General features: G+C 28.7%; 1 protein-coding gene across 4 annotated transcripts in view; it reads right to left on the minus strand.

The window, feature by feature from the left end:
- Positions 1–1,902: 1,902 nt before the first annotated feature.
- The window catches only part of LOC106681895 (cadherin-99C), a 430,333-nt gene continuing 408,339 nt past the window's right edge, over positions 1,903–23,896 (minus strand). For 3 of the 4 annotated variants that reach the window (XM_014422456.2, XM_014422455.2, XM_014422458.2), the window contains 20 exons: positions 18,434–18,583; positions 16,990–17,154; positions 16,651–16,803; positions 16,405–16,545; positions 15,663–15,947; positions 13,990–14,163; positions 13,672–13,881; positions 13,370–13,501; positions 13,178–13,294; positions 12,466–12,600; positions 11,231–11,342; positions 10,669–10,823; positions 10,443–10,583; positions 10,145–10,357; positions 7,656–7,921; positions 7,278–7,505; positions 7,100–7,196; positions 6,152–6,281; positions 4,393–4,513; positions 1,903–3,018 (listed from right to left, as the gene is read on the minus strand). In XM_014422456.2, coding sequence (XP_014277942.1) covers positions 2,883–3,018; positions 4,393–4,513; positions 6,152–6,281; positions 7,100–7,196; positions 7,278–7,505; positions 7,656–7,921; positions 10,145–10,357; positions 10,443–10,583; positions 10,669–10,823; positions 11,231–11,342; positions 12,466–12,600; positions 13,178–13,294; positions 13,370–13,501; positions 13,672–13,881; positions 13,990–14,163; positions 15,663–15,947; positions 16,405–16,545; positions 16,651–16,803; positions 16,990–17,154; positions 18,434–18,583 — 3,261 coding nt within the window. In that variant the 3' untranslated portion in view covers positions 1,903–2,882. The remainder of the gene's footprint in view (positions 3,019–4,392; positions 4,514–6,151; positions 6,282–7,099; positions 7,197–7,277; positions 7,506–7,655; positions 7,922–10,144; positions 10,358–10,442; positions 10,584–10,668; positions 10,824–11,230; positions 11,343–12,465; positions 12,601–13,177; positions 13,295–13,369; positions 13,502–13,671; positions 13,882–13,989; positions 14,164–15,662; positions 15,948–16,404; positions 16,546–16,650; positions 16,804–16,989; positions 17,155–18,433; positions 18,584–23,896) is intronic. The other variant, XM_014422457.2, reaches the window with a different exon arrangement.

Genomic DNA, 23,896 nt, shown 5'->3' on the forward strand with positions numbered 1-23,896 from the left:
TTCATGTCGCACTATCAGCTGGGTTCCTGTATTTATCTTGCCTTAAGTGAATACATGTTTCTAAGGAAACTGGTTTGTGACCAGCAGATTCTCTAACATTTGCACATAGTGGGGAGAAGACATATAGGCTTATATGACTTGTTTAATTGCTTGTCTTTCTTCCAAAGGAGCCAGGATAGTTCATCCCAAGATGGGCATAAATCCATAGCAATGGGGCATACTTTGCTTCTTATGAATCCATCCTCTTTATTATTTTGGGATAGATCATCCTTAGGATAGGAAGCAGTAGAGAGACATAGTTGGCTTAATCCACTTCTCCTAGGACAGAAGAGAAGCTGCCTAGTGAAAGGGTATTAGAGGATGGTGGCTAATCCAAAGAAGGGCAAGCTACACACAGTCAATCAGAAAACAGTAAATCCTCTTGATTGCATCTTGGAGGAAGGAGTTTCACCAGGCAAGGCAGGTTTAGAAATTATTAAACGAAAATACTCCTCCTTTTTGCCTTAAAGGGGAGAATAAATAAGGTCCCTAAATGACCTTAAATACCAAATAACAAACTAAAAAAAATCTAATATATTAGCTAGCATTGCTGGAGAACCTACTTTAACATGAGCTCTTATTAAATTCTGTTATCCTAACAGGAATATCAAGTTTTGGGGCCATGAAGGGGATTCTGACCATACAGCCAGTTAGCGCTTGTTGACATCACTTAAGACTAATAGTTAATAGTTTAGCTAATAGACTAAATATCTCATAAAATATATATTAGGTTCGCTAGTCCCCTTCAACTTTTGAAAAATTCTGTTTTCCTGTTACAAAAAAACAGTTTTTGGGTCATGAAGCAATTTCCTGAAAGGCAAGTGGCACTACCTTTAGACAACCATTAAGACTAATAATTAAAAGAAAATCCGATAGCCTCGTTAAATCAAGTCTTAAGGTCCTGTAGAATTCTGTTTACCTAAGACAAAAATCAGTTTTAGGGCCACAAAGTAAAACGCACGTGGCACTTGCTACCTTATTTAATTAGTATCAATCAAATTAAAACTATTCAAACTAAAATTATTCACTAGAATCCATTACCATATATATTTTACTACTTAAAATGTGTATATTTAAATGGTTGAACAATTTTACAATAAAATACATTGTGAAAAAGTGAATGGTTTAAGGAACAAGTCCTGTTCTAAATGTTTACCATTTCCTTAAAATATTTACTATTTATTACTTTATTTCATTATATATGTATATGCAATGGAAATGGATATTAGATTTATGTTTTATGTGATTTTGATATAAAGTATTATTTTTCTTTCTGTATCTCTCTTAAAAAAAGAGAAAGTGAGATAAGGACCATTTCAAGCTTTTGAATCTCTGTAATCATTGAGTCAGAACATACTAATATAAGTAATATATTTTATTATATTAATATTTATTGGGTAAGATTGTATTTATACCTTTATGCTTAAATGCAAATGAAATCATTCTGGTATTTCAATCCCTCCAAACACACTGACAAGATTTTCAGTTAAATGTAAGTACAACCCTACCCCTTGTAATAGGGGTAGGCTTGTCTGTCTGTACACAAGAGGTCTGTTCCAACAACTACCTCAGACCGTCCAGAACTGTACAGAGCAAGTGCAGTACAGGTTTTGGTAAGTAAAACCACGTATTACGCATGCTCCGGACAGTCAGAAGCAGTTGTTGGAACAGAACTCTATTATAATTTTCATAATAATAGAGCTTGCTCATTCTAACATAGACTTAAATTTCTAGTCATCAACCATTAGGTCATATGCATGTCACTAATTAACAAATATAAAATACTCTCAACAATTTCTGATCAAAGGAGTGTTTCAAGAATCTGAAGCACTGATAGACATGGGGGTAATAAATAATTAAATAAAAAAACATTAAATTTTTTATTACAACTTAGCCTTTTAAACAGTGCGATTTATTCATTTTTTTGTTTTGTTTATTTTACAATCCTTAATCAAATCAATAACGATAAGTACAAACAAGGTAATCAATGAGTATTTTGAGCATTATTTACCATTTTTCAGGCACATTGTTCATTTACACAACCAAATATTACAATAATTTACAAATATTTACAATAAATAAGTACAATAATTTACAAAAGTAAGAAATAAAGTAAATATATATAAATATAATGAAAAACATACAACCATCTTAAATCTATTTGCATCTTTAAAGTTCACAATTATTTATTTAAAACTTATAAAAAAAAATAAATCATCATGAGCACTATACTAGTACATATGTTACTATTAACAAGTAATGGTAATTTAAAACAGTACAAATAAAAAACCACAATTGTGATTAATCACATTTCAAATTATAATAACAACATTCTCTCTAATTCACAAAGGATTCTTTTCCATCAACTACTGATCTCTCCCAAAATGTAAAATAGAATACAATAATGTATTAAGATCCTAATAACTTAATTAAGATCCTAATAACTTAATAATGTATTAATATACATATAAATGTTTGAACTCATTTATATGTATTTTACAAACATTTATAACCTCAAATTCATTCAATGTTTGACAAATTATTTCATTCCATTTTTTGTATACAAATGAAAAAAATGTCTTTTTAATACATTCATTCAATTCAAGTCTTGGTTTCAGTAAAATACGAAAAATAGGTTTATATATATACATACACGTCTCACTCTCTCCTTAAGCTATACACTAATGGTATTTGGCATAAATGTTCGGTGGCACTTCGTGTTTAAATTGAATAGTGTTATGATATATTCAATCCTCTGCACAAAGCATACTCATAAATGTATGCATTTTTTGAAAAAATAACAGTTTCTGCAAAGTGTCATTGGCTAAAAAAAATCACATTTACTAGAGTTCTGTTGTCGTTTCTATAGTAGATCGGTCCATAAGGTAGTTGAATCCTAAATGAGAGTAGTCCTTCTTCTCTCGGAATGTAATGTTGTCATTCGTCGGGCTCGCATTGTGGCCTATTTCATCTTCTGACCTGAAATTAGTCGAAATGTTTATCAAATGTGCTATTGAAATATAATTACAATGATTAATGTATCATTAAAGTGCTGAATAATTAAGTAATTGTTAAGAAACTAAATTTTGAGCAACTGATGGTTGTTTATAAGTCATGAATATTTCTAAGGGACTAGGTAAAAATGAATCAATAAAACAAGTATTAGATTATTAAAACTTCAAAACAAAAAAATAAATTAAGAAAATACATTGGAATTAACATCTTATGTATTCCACTTGACCAGCCCATAAAAATAAATGCTTAAGCATTTAAAGTATTTAGCAAGAACTCTTCCTTTTTGTCATGATTCCTAAAAGCTAGAATATATAAAATGATTGGTAACCAATTGAGTATTGTGACAGGAAGATATAAAAGTGATATTTCACAGTTTTGCATGTTACTTTTCACAAAATGCGATTTATCACAATAATACATTTGTGATAAAGTTGTATAGAATAATAGAGAGATCAGATACAGAAAGATTTTTTTAAGAACCGAGTGTATCTGAACCATTAGAGTTTATAAACTGAATAGTGAAATGGACAGAAATATCAACCAAACAAGACATGAACACCAGGAATTTTTTTTTATCTATCCTCTTCTCATAAAAATGCTATTTATAAAATTATGCATCAATTGGACATAAGTGATAGTAGTTTTATAAATGAAAAAAAAATTGAAAAAGAAATTAGAAATTAAAATCAATTTTTCCAAGATTATTTATTCATTTTGTACAATTTTTTTTTCTTAATTTATTAGAGTGAATGATTAACTGCTTTTATATTTCAAAAGATACAGAAATTTGAAAAACTCTACAGCTTTTTCTCTTTTGGTAAATATAAAATATCCAGCAAATTTATTTTCTTGTGTTTAATGAAAACAGAAGAACCAATATTTTACAAGACATTTATGAGATATAATTTATTTAACTTATAGACTAAACTGGGGAAAAAGTTTAATATCACTTATATTTGGATGATAAGTTGAATTTCATTTAACAATGCATCTTAAATTGCACTAAGATGAAAGACAGAAGGTAGTATCAAAGAATCACATCGTTAAAAACAAAATTGACTGGGTATATAAAGTATTAATATTTAAGATAAAATTTTGATTAGGAAATGAATAGAGCTAACCATTTAGATTACCTGAAGGTGGGAGAAAATACCCCAAAGCGTAGTAAAATAAAATAAAGATGTTTTTATGAAATACTCCATGAGAAGAATCTTCTTCACCTTATCATCCAAATACATCATAAATAAACTTCCTAGTAAATAATCAAAAACTTATACTTTACTTAAAAATATTTTTGACGTAATAGAGACAATTAATGAAAATCGTTATAATGTTCACCTTTCATACGATAGGTTGACAGTACCATCGTGGAGGTTATTGCGATGGCGTCCTAGAGTAGAGGCTCTAGTAGTTGTCGCTGCCTCAGAGTTGGTAGGACTGTGTCTTCCTAGAAGTCGCACTTCATCAGGATAAATTTTTATGAACTAATGTGTATGTACAACAAATGTATTTACAAATATTAAAGTGCATGGTTATGAAAGATATGTATATACTTGAGCTGCATGCAGAATGATTGCTCAATGAATAAATAAGATGTATTTTCTTTCAATTAGTCAAGTGTAATTGCTTTAAAAGCCAGAAAGTTTAATTAGGTTAATACAGACTTACTCATCCATTGAACAATTAAAGCATCTAATTAAATAAATTATTTATCATTTTGATTGTTCTTCTTTACTGGTCTAAAACCTTTTGGTCATTAACCCCCATGTTTTGTTAAAATTATATAGCTATTGAGAGATTAGGTCTATATTACAAAAAAAAATATGTAAAATACATACATATGTACACATGCAACATTTTCACAAGGTTTCATGTCACTAAGTACATGAGGATAGTATGGTATATTTTCATGCGAGTTAGAGCAACTTCCTTTCACTGGCTACAGTGGTAGGATGTAGACCTTGGTTTTACTACTCTTTTATTTTACTTGACTTTACCTAAGGAGACTTTTATCTCACAATAAAGCATTTTATTATATATTCAATAAATATAGTAGAGGGACAGGAGTGGCACAGTGGTAAGGTGCTGTGTTACTAACTCCAAGTACCTGGGTTCAAATCCGGCTGCTACAGGTAATTGTTTATTCTGTTACTGTAGTTCTTAGTCAACCCTGTGGGTTCTGGAGCCCTCTTGGGGCCAACCAGCCTTATTAAGTGGGTACCCTTAATTGGGGAAAAATAAAGCATTTGGATATAATCTTGAAAAAATCACCTCCTTGTATAGCTATTGTTCTAAAAACAGTGCTTCCTTTCAAAGTACTCAACCGATGATCCTTCATGGATTGTAGTGGTTAACATTATAAACAAAGTAGAAGATAGAGTAGAGGTAAGAATGCCATCCGGCAATACAAGATTATTAAGATATATGAATATATACTAACTTAAGTCAATTGTATATATGTATATGTTGTAAATATAGATTTTTAGGAGGTAAGAGAAAAAAAAAAAAGTAGAATAGAGGTAAAAAGTAAAAATAAAACTATTGGGTGCATGGTGACATTCCATTTTCATTAAATTATGACTGTCACCATCAACTACTAAGAGAATACAACATTCAAAAATTTTATAGATTGTCCTCTTCCCTAATATGATCAATTTCTGCCTGATAAAAATAATATATTTTTACACAATAGTTTATAAGTAAATAAATTAATTATTTTTTTAAATTATATTTAATACAATAATTATTTTGTTATTTTATGTTAGATTGTAATAGAAAATTTTTAAATTCATAGAAATTTAACATCATAGGTACATTTTTTAAGTACTTATAAAATAAGAAAGTAGGAGATAAATTAAAAAAAATGATTGTCACTAAAGCTGTTATGCATTTTTTTTTTCAAACAATATTATCATCAAATAATTTAATTTAAAATATTAATGGTATACATTTTATTGAATTAATATATTTTATTGAAAATACTAATGAAAATTGATTTACATTTCATTAAATTAAACAATTATTACTATATTAATTTAATTTAATTAAAATGTTATTTTAAAAATAATTAAAAAATAGTACAAAACTAAAAACTTACCATTATCACCATGATCCTTGGTAATGTAGCTGACATTTTCCAAGGAAAATGCATGATTTTTATGTGAAAAATCGAGCTGTAAGTCATGGTAACTATCATTATCATCAAGAGGAACACTCATCTGGAGAACCTGAATGAAATAACTTTTATTAAAGTATATTTCAAAGATTAAAAATAAAGAAATTAACCATAGTTGTTGAGAGATTTAAAATTTAAATTTTCAATATTTCAATAAATTATCTATTTTAAAAGAAATCAATTTTTATTAATAAGATATGAGAAAAAAAAACATTGTATGCTATCGTATAAATTTGATTCATAAAACATATTCTGGTTCCTTATTATAAAACAAATAAATTATTATATATAAATTAAATCAAATAAATAAATATCAATCAAAGTAATCATCAAGAAAATCATTTGGATCAAATATACAATTTTTTTTTTAATATAAAACTTCATAACAATTAATATTTTCATAACAGTTTTAATTATATATAACATGTTTGTAATGTTTCGGCCCTAATTCATTGCTCATATTCAAACATAATCCACTTCACCCCAGTCTTATTATCAAAAAATAGTCATGAAAAAAAGAACCTTTTAGTTTTATAATTTTATAATAGTTTTTAAAAAGAAATTTATGTATAATATTAATTTATATATTTTAGACGTAAAAGCCCTCGAAAAATTACGAAGTAAATATTGCTGAAAATAAGAAAAGAAAAAAAAAAAAAAATTTTTAAGTAATTATAAAAACTTTCATTAGGGCTGAAATGTTACAAAACTGTTAATTGTTACATATTTTTTTAAAACATAGTCCAAATTGTTTTTCTCAATAACATTGATTGATATTGATTAATTAAAATTAATTTCAATAGAAAGACAAACAAGCAAAATAAAGTTGTTTACAATAGAGTAAATAAAATATTGAAACTAGAAATTTACCTGTGTTTCATATTCTTTAAGATTAGGTTCTACAAATACTGGATCATATCTCGGCATTACATACATCCGTTGAACTCGTTCTTTATAAGCTTTATACCTGTAAGAAATTTATTTTAAAAATAGTTGAACCATATTAAAAATTTCCAATTATGCTAAAAAAATATCTAACGAAACAAACCTTTGCCAGGAGATACAGATATAGATAATCCCTGCAGTTCCTAAGAGCAATATCAATGCGGCGATGAGGATGACAGCATATGGGAAGACCTCCCAGTCCAGGGCAACCACAGCCGTCCTGATCACACGCACCTTTACTGGAGGGTGTAATGGCAGCACTGTACCACCTCCCAGAGCCGAAGCCACTTCAGAAGATATATTCACCTTGATATGATCATCCTTCACGATCCTTAAAAGAAAAAAACGCATTTTTAGAATATTAAAATTACAATTATTTTTATCTGAATTATTCACAAATTTTAATATAAAAAACTTTGGTAAAATTCACACCCATAGGTACAGAGAACTTATAATGAAACTTTCACTCATAAAGACTTACTTTGTAACCCATGAGTCATTAACTGGAAGTATCTTCTCAGAAACAGGATCGATAAAGTAAAGCCAGAGATCTGTGGAGGCTGAATCTGTCGTAAGAGTTATGTTGTCTAGAGATGTTTCCAAAGGTCCCACCCTGTCAATGCCAACCATCTTCCCAGTGGCCTTAGATAGCAGATTTGAAAGCAGTGTTTCCTTCTCCGCCACTATTTCAGGAGGTATCTTTTGAATAGGTAGAACCATCCTATCACCTTCATCTATTAGGTTTATCTGCAATAAAATAACTAAGTATAAAATAGCAGAAAAAAAGGAAGAAAGTTTATTTTACTTACAAATTAGAAAATCAAATAAACTGATAACAAATAAATTTCATATGGATTCAATTTTTAAAAGAATTATAATTCAGAAACTTCAAAAGTTTTTTGAATAGTTATTTCTTAGGTTTCTGTTGGTCCTAAAAGGGTTATTTTTGGTGCTTATGATTTTTTTACCATATTGCTAAATACTAACTTTTTCTAAAAAATAAAATATATTTCTACTATTTTTATCCAAGCTATAATTATCTACTATTTAAATCTCAGTACAATCACGATGTATTATCTCTGACACTACTGCAATTGAAACCAGCTCGCCCTGTTTGATTTTTATTCTCAGAACCAAATCATTAGTTGAAATATTGGAAATATTTAAAAAAAATTATACTATAAAAGAAACTATAATGTCTATGTGGGTCTACTTGGCATTTTTTTTTTTTTTAGGCTTGTTACAATGATTTTGAAACAATTTTTTAGTATTGTTATTTGAATTTCCTGACTGAGACAGTATTAAAATTTTTACAATTAAGTTTTTTTCCAGAAATAAAAATATCTGTGACTTTCCAGTTTTCTCAATTTTCCTGGTCACTCAAAATCCTGTTTTAAAAATTTTTGCTCTATCATTGCCATTGCATATTTTTTAGGACATTCTGCTTTCTTAAATAATAATAGGGTATATAAAAAAAAAAAAAAATGACCGTTTTATCAAAATCAAAATTTCAAAGGACTGTAAATATTTTAATCCTATTTAATACTTAATAATCTCTTTAGAGTATTCTTTAAGCTTGTTTAATCCCATTCAACTTCTTTAAAAAAAAAACCTCAGTTTAGTTATTTGTTTCAAAGAAGAAACATGACAATGTCCTATGAAGCTCTTGTAATTTTAAGGCATTACTGAACGTTGGTTTGAAATAATTAGCAGTGGAGATACAACATTAGAAGAAGGGCTTCGGGCAACCATTAATGGATATTGATGAAGATCTGCAAGAAGATGTTGAGTCAAATCTGTCCACAAGTACTCGCGAACTTTCCAGGAAATGTGATGTGTCGAAAGATACTGTTAGTCGCCATCTACTCTCCATGGAGAAGGTGAAAAAAAAATTGGTCCCTCATGAACTTACTCCTTAGCAATCAGCAATCAGTTCCCGTTGGACCAAAGAAAGTTTAAAGAGCTTCCTGGGTTCGAAATTCTGCCTCACCCACTATATAGTCCAGACCTCACACCATCAGATTACTACTTGTTTTGATCTATGGCCCATTTCCTTCAGGAAGAAAATTTGATAATTTTGCGGAAGTTGAAATTGCGATCCAAGAGTTCTTTGACAGCCATCCCTAAGAATGGTGTCAACATGGGATCAAGCAATTGGCTAGCAGATGGCTGATAATGGTTGATAATAATGGACTATAACTTTAAGTATTAATTGTATTTTATGTCAAAGAAATAATAATACAAATATTTGATTAAAAATGGTCATATTATTTTTTTTTGTATACACCACATTGGAACCAGTTTTGATAAATAAAACTTTGGGGGTACGATATGGTCAGTTCAGAGTCATTACTGGCAAACCAAAAAATTTTAGTGGAAAAAACCTTCTGTGGGAGAATAATAAGCAGTCAATGGCCAATCCTTTGTATAGTGACAACTTGAATAAATCTCTTTGGGTAATGTTCTTTGGCAATTTTTTTTTTAAATATACCTATAATTTATTTTGATACTTATGTTTGTGATTATTGAATAAAAATTATTGTTTATAATTTTTAAGAGTAGCCAAAAATATTTGTTGGAAACATAAGTCATTTTCCACTAAATGAAACTTTCTAGGGTAATTTTCAATAAAACAGAAATTGCAGAATCATAGAAAGTTTTTGTAAAAAAAGGAGTATGATAAATATTTTACTACAAACTGAAATGATGGATACAGGTTTAAAAAAAAAGAAAAGAAAAGAAAATTCCAAATATATAGTAAAAATGAATCATTACTGAGGGTAACAGGTACTTGATGAACAGGCATGTGAAGTGGACTAATGTTTTCTAAACATAAAGCTTTTTCTTTTGTTTACTAAATCTATATTAAACACAAACTAAGAAAAACAAAACTCTTTCTACTAAATTTATAAATAAAATACCTAAAGTTTTTTTCTATTACTAATTTAAAAATGTTTTCACAAAACTCACAACTACAGAAGCTGAAGCAGTATGTGCATTGTCTTTGCCATCACTGGCTAGAACAGTCAGCCTGAGTGGCAGTCGATCTGGTTCTATATTGTCTAGTGGTCTCTTTGTCTTTATGCTACCGGTCTGTGGATCGATGAAGAAGTAATCAGAAAATTCTGAAGGTACCAAACTGTATTCCAGACTAGTCAGGCCACTGCTGTCCTTATCTTCAGCCTATATTATAAGTATATTAGTTTCATAATTATTAAAACTATTAACCTATAGGTTTATCTAAATATGAATTTTTTAATAACAATACCTTGACTTGTAAAACTTGTCTAACATCTTTCTTGTCTTTTGCTACTGCACCGTAATACTTTTCCTTATTAATAAGAGATGACACAGAAGGATAAATGAATAAAGGAATGTTATCATTTACATCGAGAACTTGAATTTTCACCTAGAAAAATCCAAATGAAATAAATATATATACATATTTTTTTTTTTCTATAATTGTATTGATAAATCAAACTCCACTAGCTTACCATTGCTATGCTCTTATTCTGGTTTATGTAATCAGGTAACGAATCCAATCTTAATTTTAAGGTATACTCAGTTTGGTTTTCGTAGTCTAGCTGTTTTTCATTGCTCAACAATAAATCACAAGTCTTTTCTTTAGTGATGTTGACTTGAAACATACCTGGAATTCAGATTTTATGAGGCTACTTTTTAATTAATAAATGATTATTTTATTTACTGAATAGACATAATTGGTAGGAAATAATATTTTGTTTGCTTTGGTTAGCACTACAGGACTTGAAGATCAATACATGCAATCTTCAAAGCTAATTGATGTGAGCCTTGGTTTTTTGGAACCAACAATATTGAAAAGTTGGGAACCCCATAATACTAAATTGTAAAATAAAGTCAGAGAGGTAGAAATTTAAAATTGGGGCATCCTGTATTTAAAACTAAAATGAATTCTAATTAGATTTATTTTGAATACAAATAGCTGATGGTATTTTATAATTAATCAAATTAATAAGTTAAGGACAGAAATAGAAAGAGTATCAATTATAAATATTTAATGAACTGTAATTCTCATACCGTCTTTGTTCCCTTCAACGATAGAACAGCGAAGAGGAATGTCAGGTACAGATGTTGCTGCTATCAACCTGAAGGATTTGAGAAGGGACCCAGGTTTAGTGTCCTCGGGAATCTAAAGAAATAAAGTAACAAAGCTAGATAATATTTGCTTGAAAATACTCTACAAATACTATCTATAATTACTGATAAGGTCAGTAAATAAATTTAATTGTAATGAAAATTTAATAAATAAATATACAATAGTAATACATTTACGAAAATTGAACTTATCAATAGAATAAATTGTCTACAGCATGAGATTTTAAAAAAGTGTAAAGCAAAATTTTTCTTTTTTACAATTGTTTTGTTCCATAAACTGCAATATTCAAAGAGGTAAATGAAAATAGATGTTAGGTAGATATATTTTTAGACATATCTAACTTTTATATTCCAAATTTTCAAAGAGAGACAAACAACAATTACAAATTTAAACTTTTATCATATTGAGGTGTTGTTATTTTTATTTAATATTAATAGTACTGGAAAGTGATATAATATTGAGCAGAAAAAAATTAATAATAGTTTGTTGTGCAAATATTTTATGAATAAAATAAAATTAATAGAATATTTCTAAATCAAATCATTTATGACTAATGTGGGTTCATGGTTTTGCTGTAAATATGTAACCCATTTCATATCAATTACCACATATTTTGTTTTTGTTCGAACCATTGCTATTTAATTTTTACTCATAGCATTCCTCATTTATTTTTCATTAATATTAATATTTTCATAAATAAACATGACAAAGATTTTTTACTTTGGTGATGACTATTAGCTTTTGGCAAAACATTATGTTCAGAATAAGGAAACAAAAACTTCCCATGCCATGGTTAGTATCTATCTTTCCCAATTTTCACTAGTTTCTTGATAAAATTTTAAAAGACTGAGTAAAGAAAAATTCTAAAGAATCCGGAAATGTTATTTCTATAGATGTCATAAATTTTTATTAAAAATCATAATCAGGAAAAATCACGATTTTAAAGTACATATGGAAAATAATATACATTAGACAATGTCTACAAGTGAACTGGTAGTTGAGAATAGCTACATTAACATCAATATTAAAAAATAGAAGAAGTGCAAAGATTGGTATGGTTATTATATTATGACACTGGTTGTTCTATATTAATACTCAGGAATTGTTTCAACATTCAGTTATTGTTTAATAATTATTAAAATAAGTCAATGATTACTTGTAATGTATAACTATTTTCAGCGAAGCCAAGATGAATTGGAGCTGTTGTAGCAGCAACATGACTCACAAAAACAGTGACTGAAGCTACTGAACTTAGCTGAGGTTCTCCCATATCAGATGCCTTCACATCGATCTATGAAAGATTTTAAGAGAAACACATTTAGTATATAATAAATTTGAAATAATAATAATATATTGTTTATCACAAAGGGAACTAAATATATATATAAATTATGACTGTATAGTAGTGATACATCAGAGCCAAAGAATACATAACATTATATATCTATCAGATTAATTAATTAATATGTAATAAATAATTCAAAATTATTGATTTTCTGTAATTATAAATAGTTTAATGAACATTAACCATGGTATTAGTGATAAATTATAAATAATTAAGTTTTGACAGAATATGACGAAGACAGAAATGAGGGCTTCCAGGAATATTTTTGTATCTTTTAAAAGACACTAAATGGATATAAAATATAACATTCATATAGTGGCAATTAAAAGGATCAAATAAAAAAAACATGATTATTTTTCACTGTTATATTTGTCAATGACATATACTATTAAAGATTTCATAAATAAAGATAAAATAAATAGTTAAATTTTATTTGACTTCTTCTGTCAACTGATAATAAGCAAAATAAAAAAATGAAAACAAATAAGAGGGGAAAAAAATATAAAACCTCAATTTAACTGACCTGATATTCATTGTCAGATTCATTTCTTAAATCACCTTTCACAGTTATCGTTCCGTCATCTGGATTTATTTGGAAATATTTAGCCGCTTTGTCTCTACCGATTATTTCATAACGGATCTAAAATAGAAAGATATTTATTAAAAGGGTATTCAGCTAGCTTTTAGGTTAACAATAAATGTTGATCATTCAAACCTTGTTCCCAGGAGCAGTACCATCAGAATCTGTAGCCACCATCTTGGTCACTTCTGTTCCAATAGAGACATTGTCATTCAATGTGATTGGTGTTGGTGTTGTTGAGAATACTGGAGGGACATCGTTGACATCCTTCAATTTAACAAAAAAGATTTTTTATTTTAAATGAGATAAAAACTGTTCAAATAATACATTGAAAGCTCTGTAAGTTTAAGGAGTTGGGTATAAATTTAATAATGTTTAATTATTTAGATAAAAGATTTAACATAAGTTAGTGAATAAGAGTAAATATAAAATATTACCTTAATTTTTATATGAACAGTAGCTGTGGCCCCTTTATGTGTTGTGTTATTTTCAAGGGTTCCGACAACTAATTCATATTCTTGCTCAGATTCAAAATCCAAACCTTGAAGTGTCTTAATAGTTCCATTATTGGGATCGATAGTGAACAAGTCTAATGGGCCTTGCTTTATCACATATGTAATTTGTTTTTTGGTATCAGGATCATCAGCCTTAACAAATTTCATAATTTATATATGAATATAAAATTTTAGATACTTCAGTAATCGAAATAAATTAAAGAATATAATTTTTTAAAACAGCATATTGGTAATATTTACTTTAACAGTAGTAACAACATAATCTGCAGTGTTTTCAGGAACTGTTGCTTCATATAACATTCTTCGAAAAACCGGTACTTCATCCTCTGTGTCAATAATACTAACTGTGACAGTAGCTGTAGCTATCCTTGGTTCAGTGCCACCATCCTGGGCAGTTACAACAAATTTATATTCCTGCAAAAAACAAAAAATAATAATAAAATAAAAATACAATTATACAAACAGAAAAAAAATTATTAATTTCTATAAAGGATTCACTTCTAAGGTTTATCTTGCTTATAAAGAAAAGTTAAGAATTCATATAGCTAGTTACAGAAATTCAATGACTATGAACACTTTGATTGTTATATTAAAAGTACATTTTTTAAAATTAATATTTAATCAATGACACGCTTTTTGAACAGTACAGCCAACTAATTAGCATATGATATTTGTAACTACATAAGTGTTCATAATGAAACCTCAAAACATCTATGAAGCATTGATGTTATTTTTCTATTGTATGGAAGTTTGAAGTCAAGATATATAATAAAATATGATAACTAACAATATGAAAACTTTTTAATAGATAAAATATTTGTTAATTGTAATGTTTAAAATTCAATATAATTCTTTTAATAAGGTGTAACCTTGAGCATTTGGCTCTTATTGGAAAATAAAAGTCTATATTTTCCTTGTACTTTATCTGTTTTGTTTTAGGTTACTACCTCTTCAGCCCCACCTATACTCAATTCAGTTTTGCTCTAGCCCTGTAGCAATGGTAAGACTCAGCATTCTCTCACCAGTACACTCCTCACGTCATATCTTTTTTACTCATTTGAGCATTTTGCTCAGCTAGACACCTGCTTTCTAAAAATTTAAATCACGAACAAAGGTAAAAAAGATCTTAGACTTTTTACGAAATCTGGATTCTTCAGCCCCTGAAGGAAGAGCTTTGATTTAAAATTTAAATTTCAAATTGCGTTGAAAGTAATTGTAAAGCTTTTTGCCATCATCACATCCAATTATACAAAAATAAATAGTACAAATTATCTACCATAAGATAAATGCTCACAGGACACCTCTTAGGGGACAAAAAAGTAGGATACTCCTGCCGGGTTAAGAAAACAAATTTCTTAAAGATTTTGAAAAAGTCAGTTCACAAAAAATGCTAAATAGAAACAATGTTTACAACTGAATGACTAATTTATATAATAAAATTAAAATTATTTTACTATACCTGTTTTTTGGAAGGTAATTTTTTTTTTTAAAATGAGCCAATCGGTCATAAAACTTGGTATCTAATATTAATTGTGATTCAACATTTTTTATATCATTTGATTTACTAAGGGTGATTTTAATAATTTTTGAAAAAAATCTTTAGGAAATTTGTATTCTCAAGAGAATAATGTTGGAATGAAGGTATGAATAAATACAAGGAATAGAATGTTAAGTGACTCCTGGTTGACATTATAACTAAGGAAATTTTAACATTACAAAAGTTATCATTTTTGCAGTTATCATGTTTTAGAACTGAGCGCTACAAATGTTAAAACAATATTGGACAGAATATTATCATATTACTTATCCAATGTAGTTTGTTGCTATATATTTCTCGTTGATTAATTTATTAATTCAACAATTAGATAATAAATAAATTAATATTTAATCACAAAAATTAACTATTGACTCGCCTTTTGTTTTTCATAATCTAGTGATGTAGATGTCATAATAGTACCAGTCTGGGGATTAATTGTAAATGGTACTTCATCGGGGACCGAGTAAGTGATGTTGGCATTCATCCCTTCATCAGCATCGGTGGCTTGTACGACTCCTACGTGGGCGCCAATCAGCCCCTCCTTCACTGTCCAGTTATACGGTTCACCAACAAATTCAGGATTCTTATCATTTATATCAGACACAAGGATGTTGACAGTTGCAGTTGTTGAAAGCCCTCCTTCATCCTCTGCTTTTATCGTCTGAAATTATACATAATAATTGTGGCAATTTTTATAATTTAGCATGAAATAATTGATAATTCCAGAATTGTCTCAATAATGAAATTTAAATTATGTTCAGGCTCAGGTGGAAAGCAAAAACCTCTTATTCGCAGAATTTCCACTTGTGCCTGTTTGCTTTTCTTTGATTCATTTTAGATATTATTTTGTTTTTATTTCATATTTTCATAATTGTTCAATTACTTAATCAATGAGAGCATACTATTAGTAATATTACACCAATAGCCTGAAAGCATTTATAGAAATTAATATGAATGATATGTTGTTAAGGTTTAGGATCATTACTCATGATTATGATAGGAATTTATTAAAAAGAAAATAATAGCAAAGTATTAGGAAGCAGTCATCAATGAATTTGGCATCCAATTGAGAATCTGAGAACATAAAATAATAAAAGATAGATATTCTTTGAACATACCAATTCGTATCGAGTCAAGTCCTCTCTATCTAATTTTCTTATCACACTTATTACACCAGTCTTGTCATTAATTGCGAATTGCCGAAGGTCATTCCCTGAAATTATGGAGTAGGAAACCATCTCATGCTCTGGATCTTCTGCCTTTGAATGAAAAATAATTAAACGTTATTTATTTAATAATGATCATGAGGACAAAATAAAATAAAGCGATATTCATATATTTGTAAAAAGTATTTTTTAACTCACTGTAATTGTGGCCACTGTGGAATTGATAGGTGCTCCTTCGCTGATGGTGACTTCATAAACGTCCTTCTTGAACACAGGAGTCTTAGTGTTCGCTCCTGGAGTCACTTTGACTTCTACTACAGTTTGTCCTGATTTTCCACCAGTATCTGTAGCCTAGATTGAGTTCACTTGTTACTTCATTTATTTATTAATTAATTTATACAAATCAAATAAATATTAATCTTGATTAAATTATTAATAATACTTGAATTAAATAAAAAAGACAAAACAATAAATTGAAATTTTAATTTTTAGGCACAGATATAAAGTTGAGAGTAGGGAAATATAGAGCTCTATTACCTGGACCGTGATGCTATACTGTTCTCCTGCAGTTAACTTCCCTACACTATCTATTTCTCCAGTTTGAGGGTCTATTGTGAACTTGTTCATTCCATTATTGGAAACATGGTAGATGGAATAAGATACCTTAGCATTGTCTCCCAAGTCGTTATCAGTAGCATTAACCTATTAACAAAATAAATAAATAACTAATGAAACACTACTCCTGGTAAAGTAATGGGTAAAATTTAGAATGTTTAGAAAATTTAGACTATCTTATGGGTGAAAAAAAATTAGTTTACAAACTTTGATTGTTTTACCAAAGATAAAATAAAAATTAAACTTATTATTATTAAGTTAACAATGATATATTTGAAATAAATTCTTCTGTTTGAAGTAATCAAATAAGTCAGAATTTAATTTCATGTTTAAGATCAATTTTTCAATAAATTAAAGTTTTAAAAAACTTCAAAAACAGTTCAGTGACTATGTATTTTTGACGAATTTAGCATTTTTAAAAATGACAATTTTTCATATATTAATTGAGCCATTGAATAGTGGTGTAAGTCGAACATGGAGTTTTGAGATATTTAAAACATTAGATGACGTAATAATAAGGAATAAAAGTTGTTTCTGTTAAAATTAGTTAGTCTCAAGCACATAACAACAATTTAAAAATATTTGAAGTCAGTGTACTCTGTAATTAATTAAATTATTTATATAATTTATCACCAATTTAAATTGCATCAGTATTTGATCAAGAATTAAGTAAAATTGCTGTTCTAATGTTTAGTGCTATTTTCTTAGTATTTTGCCTCATTTGATCCAATATGAGAAATTAAATTTTACCTAACCTGATGAATAAAAAGCTGAGAATAATAATAGGACTTTGCATGACGCTTTATATCATCTTAAAAAACAATAATAGTTGAAGATTTTGTCAGCTATCTGTGCTTAGAGGATGATAAAAATACAAATTCTATTAGAAAAAGAAAGACTTGAAGATATGATTAGATCTAACCCATATGACTTTGTAAGAAATGCATAGATTTCTTGATAAACATAGAGGAATCTCACAAATTATTTTATTGAGTCATGTAGAGGAAGGGTTTCTTCAAAAAAGTTTTAAGGCAAAATAGGATATTCAGGATAAAAAAAATTGAGAAAAACTGTAGTGATATAATGAAATAAAACTAAAAGCTGCACAAAATAATTGTGTTAAGTTCATACTAGAGAACATGGTGGCTGAGAGTATAGGGCATCAATTTCGCAACCTCAGGTTAAAAGCAGTGTAAGTTTGTTTCTGGATTAGATGCTTTGAAATTTATTTCATGATGGTCCCATAGAACAAATCTTGACTTTTCCACTTAGGCTAGAATAGAGTCGTGTTGTGTAGGTTAATCACCCTATATGTTTGAAATGGTCAGATAGAGGGAAAACAAGAAAAGAAAAGTAAAACTGATACCTGTATAATTTTCCTATGGCCTTCACCAGCTTGCACTGAGACAGGCGGTATCATTGGAAGCCTGGGAGCATTGTCATTGACATCAGTCAGTACAACAGTAAGTGTGATTGGTGCACTACCTGCGTTGCCTACCTTTTCTCTCGCCGCAATCTGTAACAGTAATTTTAAATATTAAATATTAGTCTAATAATAATAATAACCATGAAAAACATATATTCAGTTGATTGTAAATCAATAATTGTAGATAGAATAAATATAGGTGCAATATGACATTTTAGAAAGAACAGAAATTTTTATCGGAAAGATTATTTTAAATAATCCATCTAGCTTAATTTTTCTAAACATTAAATTAAGGTAGTTTTCAGTAATTAAAAATTAAGTTTTTCATTCTAAAATAGGAATGAATTATAATTGAATTAAAATTTTCTAAGATTCATATGCTTGAAAGAAAACATAACCATCCTGTCGTGTCTTCAATTTATTAGTACAATTAATTAACTTATTTTCTTGTATCAATATTTTTATTGAAGCATGGCTAAATAGTTAAGTTAATTAGAATTCTCCAAAATTGTATTTTTGTTGTTGTTTATGTCTTTACTACTACTGATAACAGTTTTATAATAATCTATTACTATGTTGTGATATAATATAATTTAAGGTTATTTGCCAAGGAAATATCAAACCAAAAAAAAAAAACTAGATTTGGAAATTACTGGTGAATAATTAAATATTTTTACTAATAACTGTAATTAGAATAAAATAATATGAACTGTCAATCTGCAATGATAAAATTAAATTAAATTAGTAAATATCATCTCAGATAAAAAAAAAAAAAAAACCTAAAATTAAATCATTGCCAGAATATTGAGGGTGGTTGAAGGTACAGAAATTTAGTAAATTTAGTAATTTCTGCAAACAATTGCTGTGAATATTAAAAAAATAAGGCTAAGTCTGAATAAACTATCATTGGTCAGTATATTATAGACTCTTTGAAGATGAGGGGACACAGATATGAGATGCTATAAAGAGGTATTTGTTCCCGCAGGGTTTGGAAATGATTATTAAAAGCGTTCACTATAAAAAGGTCCCAACAATGGAACTACGATCTGTCAGCATAAAAACTTTTTTCTGATCTAATCTGACAGTTTCTTGGCATGGCATTGTCAATGAATTGGTTCTTACTCAGAAACAAACCTTTTTGCACCAAAACAGAAATATGTTAATTTGAACAAACATAGGATGCTTTTTTCCCTCATTCTAGAAAATATTGAAGAAACATTAGTTTTAGAGAGTGCTCTTCAAAGGATACAATGTGTAGGTATTGTAGGTTGTGTAATTAAGGAGCATTAGATAGTAATATTGGTTGTACTTTGGATAGTACCCTTAAAACCATCCATTATCTTTAAGTAAAAAATTCAGTAAATTATATTCTTAATAAATAAAATAATAATTAAATTAAAGAAATAATCAGATTACTGATTTAATATATTGATTGTTTGAGATTGGTGTATATTACTAGTTTATATTATATATACTATTATTAGTTTAGTTTAAATTTGGATCATTGAAGTTTCTATTAATTAACTTCAATGATCCAAATTTACACTAAACTTTTTATTTTTAAACTTCTAAGGTTTCGGTTCTTAGGCCATTTTTAAGGAGACAACCTTAATCATTGAATCACAATTCATTAAATGTCTTTCTTTTTTTGGAGGCTAATTGCCCATGTCATATATAAACCACACAATTTCAATACAAAATTGTTTTTCTGAACTATTGACATTGTGTAGTTTAAATATGACATGGGGAATTGACCTGCAAAAGATATTTTCATAGATTGTGACAATTCAATGATTAAGGTTATCTCATTGAAAATGGGCCGAAATGTTGGAGGTTTAAAAATTAAAAGTTTAGAGTAAATTTGGATAATTGAAGTTTGTGTTAATATTAAAATAAATAACTTAAACCCTTTATTTGAGGGGAGTGAGCCTCATTTATTTATCCTTTAAAACTAAATAAAAATAAGGTTAAATAAAAGAGAAAATTGTAAGAATTACAAAATAAATTATGAGATGATTTTTTTTTTTTAAACATTACTATACTGGAATAAATAGTTTGTTCCATTTTGAATAAATTCATGATAACAAAGTGGCATTTAATGGCTCCATAAATTTTTTAAAATTTAAATTGAAAGTTTGAAATAAAAAATATATAAATATTAAAGTAGTTTAATGTTTCAGTATATATATTCAAATGTATGTCTATTAAAAAATAAATAGAGATATATTAGTATTGATCTGTGCGAATATATGCTAATGAAAGTTAGTTATCCTTGAAAGTACTATTGACATTAGTTAAAAATAACACATAACAAATTGTAGAATATCTGATCAGCATGAACTAAGAAATAGGACTATGTATATTTCTAAAAGGAAAACATGAATATGTTACAAAACTTATCTTATTAATATTAATCAATACAAACAGAACAACACATTGCTTAAATTATCAAAGGAGACTTCTTGAATAAAGTTAGACAAGCTATGTAAGTATAACTGCCACACATAATATGATTTATTGATAATATGTATAGAGAAACCAAACATGAGCAATATTATTCCACATAATCCCATTTAAGATTTATTATTAAATAATGTAGAATTATAAATATCAAAAGATAAGAATTTTTCAGTTAGAAACTGACAATGATAGCATAGAAATATATCAATAGAGGAAGGCCAGACTATACGTGAATAAAGACTTATTTCCCATTGTGCCTGTGTTCTGAAAGTGCTGAGCAGGGCAGCAGCAATTGGCTCTAGCTAGGCCTCAGGGTCTCCTGTTCACGTCTTCAACAAGGACTATGACAAGAGAAGGCCATTGCAATGGGACAATTGGTACATTGCTGTCGAGGGGTAATTGGCAAGGTGTTAGAGGAAATTAGAGCAAACTGTGATAATGTGGAACGGTTACAAGGACTGTCAATGATAAGTTACTGCCAAGGACCAGCATATATTAGAACACTACTCTTGTTCAAATAATTATTTTATCCTGCTCTTGTTACTCATAATCTAAATGGTATACTACTTTGTCAAATAACCTTGGAATTAGATTATTAAAATTACATTAAAATATTTCATAGATACTGTTTGATGGGTATTATAGAAAGATGTTTGTCTTCTTTTGTGTACATGAAGGCGTTATTTGATCTTATCTCAGTCCAAAATATAGTAGAAAAAATGTATGTAATGTATATTTGCAATATAAATATCATAAAAAAGAAAAATAAAGTAGGTAGGAGATATACTATGCAGGCCAAGAAAAATTTTTAATCTTCACAAATCAATAATATAACCTCTACCATCACAGAACTTTGAGAACTATATTCAATGTGTTGTATCATACACCACAAATTTAAAGAATTTCCCAAACAAGGTCAAGGAAATTTATTGCTGATAATCTAATTTGTGTACAAGATTTATTTATTTGTCAATTAACTCTTTCTCAATACGAAATAGACTTCAAAATTAAAATATGGTTTAGGTCAAATAAAAGCTTAGGGTACCTATTTGTTAATATATAAAGCAATATGGTAGGTTCAGTGTAATGTTAAGTGTGATCTGAAAAAAGGTAATCTAAATGTGATCAGTTATCGGAGGGGTCCTCCAGATCTCATAAAGGCCATCATCTGCGTATTTTTTGGAGGATGCTTATAGAGAAAAGGCGTTAGATTTCGGAAATTCGAAGCTGAGATAAGACTCCACTTGAAAATCCCTCTTTTCAGGTACTCTCAAGAACTTAGTGCACAGGAATGCGACGGGTTTGCATTTTTTAATCCAAGAATGATTCTTGAGCAATAATTAGGTAGAAAAGAACACCAGCAAAAGCATTTTCCAGATACGTTTCAAGAAAACTATCCACTACAAGGCCGAATTAACCTACCGGAACAAGTGTCAACTTTCTCTAAAGTTCCATTGGTGATATGGAGAGTTTTCTTGTTGGGTTGATATATAGTCGACTCCGTCACCGCAAGCAGCCTGTAGAAAGCGGTACAATACTGGAAAAGGTTACACTAGGTAAACTATTGACTAATTGTATGCTAATGGAAGGATTTATCTCTTCAACTCCAACCCTTGGGTCAGCTGTAGGGTCACTAACGAGGAGCCATCTTTGAATTTTTATGTACCGGATGTGAGTCGCCTCTTCCATTTTACATTTAAGGCGCTTAAATTTACAGCGACATTAATGAAGAGCTAAAAACTAACGGCGATTTTACAACAGATCATTGCATTCGGAATCAATGGTCCAAAAAATTTATAGTTGAGAAATTTAACATTGTTCTGTCACTTTCCCCACTTGATCTGTTAGCAATAATTAACCAGTGCCATTGATCCATCTTTGAGGGTTTGGAGGGGGCCTAATATTGGATCTACACATTTGTCACTTGACCCAAATCTAAGATTACAAATGTTTGGAAAAAAAAAAGGAAGCAACAAACGTCAGTCAATCCACACGCTTGTTTTGTTCTTTTGATTTTTCGGCTATTACAATCAATTTACTTTATTTTAATTGTGAAAAGGAACAAAACAAAGATAAGCGAGATGAAAAGTAAAAGTAAATATCAGCCAAGTATATTGTATATAATAAACATTCATATGAATAGTACTACATAAGCTATAAATTCATCCTTCCTTCTGGAATTTTTAATCAAAAACTTTTAAATTTAATTACCTCGAAATAGAATTCCTTCTAAAAATATATATTTGTCCTATATTAAATAAAAAATAAACTACTGATATTTATTAACGAGATTTGAAACAGATATTTCCCTCCGAATAAAACTATTTTTTTTTTAAATTTAAAATTCTTTTTATTTATTGATAGATATTACAATCTTCCACACAGTTGTGGGCAATAGGTAATGGTGATGAATGATCTCATGCATACTAAAATAAATAAATTAATGAAAAAAATACAAACAAACAATAAACATAAAGAATATACAAACAGAAGAATAAACAAAATGAACATAATCAAACTTGTATGAAAAAAAAAATAACATAATGATAAAATAATATAATCTCCAGTCATATTAACACTCTAATATACAATATTTACACAATCGACCTGAGGATCCCTGAGCCCACTCTATCCCCCAGGTGTGAGCAGAGAAAAGATCCCAGCACATCCCTCTCGCCGCATCACAAGCAAGTGGAGGCTGAGCAAGTGCGCTAAAGCCGTAAAGACTCAACTTGAGTGGAGAATCTGACCATTGCCAGAACTGCAATCATCCATTTTTATTTTAATAAGTCTGTTGGCCACTGCCGTTTCAACCTTCTAGGTGGGCTGTAGAGATGGGTGGAACTAGATAAGGCGTGAACCAAAGGATTAGGATGGTTGGAAAGGTTTATATAGAATTTTGTTGGTATGAGGTCAAGGACAAAAAGGATATGTAGGTCATGG

This window comes from Halyomorpha halys, unplaced genomic scaffold (assembly GCF_000696795.3).
Source record: "Halyomorpha halys isolate HHAL.00 unplaced genomic scaffold, Hhal_1.1 Scaffold373.1, whole genome shotgun sequence".
Taxonomy (NCBI): Eukaryota; Metazoa; Arthropoda; class Insecta; order Hemiptera; family Pentatomidae; genus Halyomorpha; species Halyomorpha halys.